Source organism: Kryptolebias marmoratus, linkage group LG14 (genome assembly GCF_001649575.2).
Source record: "Kryptolebias marmoratus isolate JLee-2015 linkage group LG14, ASM164957v2, whole genome shotgun sequence".
In the NCBI taxonomy this organism is placed as follows: Eukaryota; Metazoa; Chordata; class Actinopteri; order Cyprinodontiformes; family Rivulidae; genus Kryptolebias; species Kryptolebias marmoratus.
In genome coordinates, this window is record NC_051443.1 from 26,291,412 (window position 1) to 26,292,684 (window position 1,273).

A 1,273-nucleotide genomic window follows, 5' to 3' on the forward strand; every position below is an offset into this window, starting at 1 on the left:
CTTCCTGCAGCTCCCTGCTGCTTCCTACAGCTCCCAGCTACTTCCTGCAGCTCCCTGCAGCTCCCAGCTACTTCCTGCAGCTCCCTGCAGCTCCCAGCTACTTCCTGCAGCTCCCTGCTGCTTCCTGCAGCTCCCAGCCGCTTCCTGCAGCTCCCTGCTGCTTCCTGCTGCTTCCTCCAGCTCCCAGCTACTTCCTGCAGATTCCTGCTGCTCCCTGCAGCTTCCTGCGGCTTCCTGCTGCTTCCTGCAGCTTCCTGCAGCTTCCTGCAGCTTCCTGCAGCTTCCTGCAGCTCCCTGCAGCTTCCTGCAGCTTCCTGCTGCTTCCCTCCAGGATGCAGCAGCGAACCGTGGAACTGGAACCAGCATCGCTCCGACTTCCAGCTGCAGGAAGTGAGGGAAACCCTTTGTCCTGACGTTCTGCTCCTCTGCAGGCTACAGCTCGGGTCAGTCTCGCTGCTCCAGCCTCAACGACCTCAGTCACCACAGAAACGCCTCCTCCAGCAGCAGCACTTCCTGCGGCCTCGCCCACCCCGCCGCCGCCGCAGAGCCCCACCGACAGCCGGCCCCCGCCAAACCTGAGAGACCGCCTCCCCCCTCTGCTGCAGCGCTCAGATCCTCCAGGTACGTGTCCGCACCTGAGCTGGAGCTGAGCCAATGAGTCCTGACTCGAATCAGGACTCCGACTCGAGTCGCTGCTCGTTCAGGACGTTACAGCTACGAGTTTTAGCTTTTAGCTGCTGTTCTGCTGGTTTTCTAATTGGAGCTGCTGTTTTGATTCCTTTAAGTCGGTTTCAGCTTCTCCAGCAGATTTCGGCTCTTTGTGTTTTAGCTGATTTTGCTCCTTTTTCTCGTTTAATGATTTTATTGATTCTTCAGAAAGAAACCTGAACTATCACTTTAAGGTTTCCAGGAATCAAACTGTTTAAGATTTTAGATGTAAAGCAGAGCCTTAATGTTAGTCTCAGCTTGTCGGCTTCGGCTCGTTGGCTCGGCTCGCTGACTTCGGCGTTTCAACCGCAGGAGGAAGGCGCCGGCGGCGGTGGAGCGGCAGCGCAGCTGCGTGGACGACACGCGGATCGACGCCGACGACATCGTGGAGAAAATCATTCAGAGTCAGAACTTCTCCGCCAGCAGCAGCGATGAAGGTCAGACAGGGAGTGGATGGATGGATGATGGATGGATGATGGTTGGATGATGGATGGATGGTAGATGAATGATGGTTGGATGATGGATGGATGATGGATGGATGATGGTTGGATGATGGATGGATGAT

At 56.3% G+C, this 1,273-nt stretch overlaps 1 protein-coding gene across 2 annotated transcripts in view; it reads left to right on the top strand.

The window, feature by feature from the left end:
* Positions 1–1,105, top strand: part of LOC108250994 (protein FAM102A) — a gene marked incomplete at its 3' end in the record, with an annotated part of 6,670 nt that extends 5,565 nt beyond the window's left edge. For both annotated transcript variants that reach the window (XM_037979402.1, XM_037979403.1), the window contains 2 exon segments: positions 432–621; positions 1,021–1,105. In XM_037979402.1, the coding sequence (XP_037835330.1) occupies positions 432–621; positions 1,021–1,105 (275 nt within the window).
* Between the last annotated feature and the right edge of the window lie 168 nt (positions 1,106–1,273).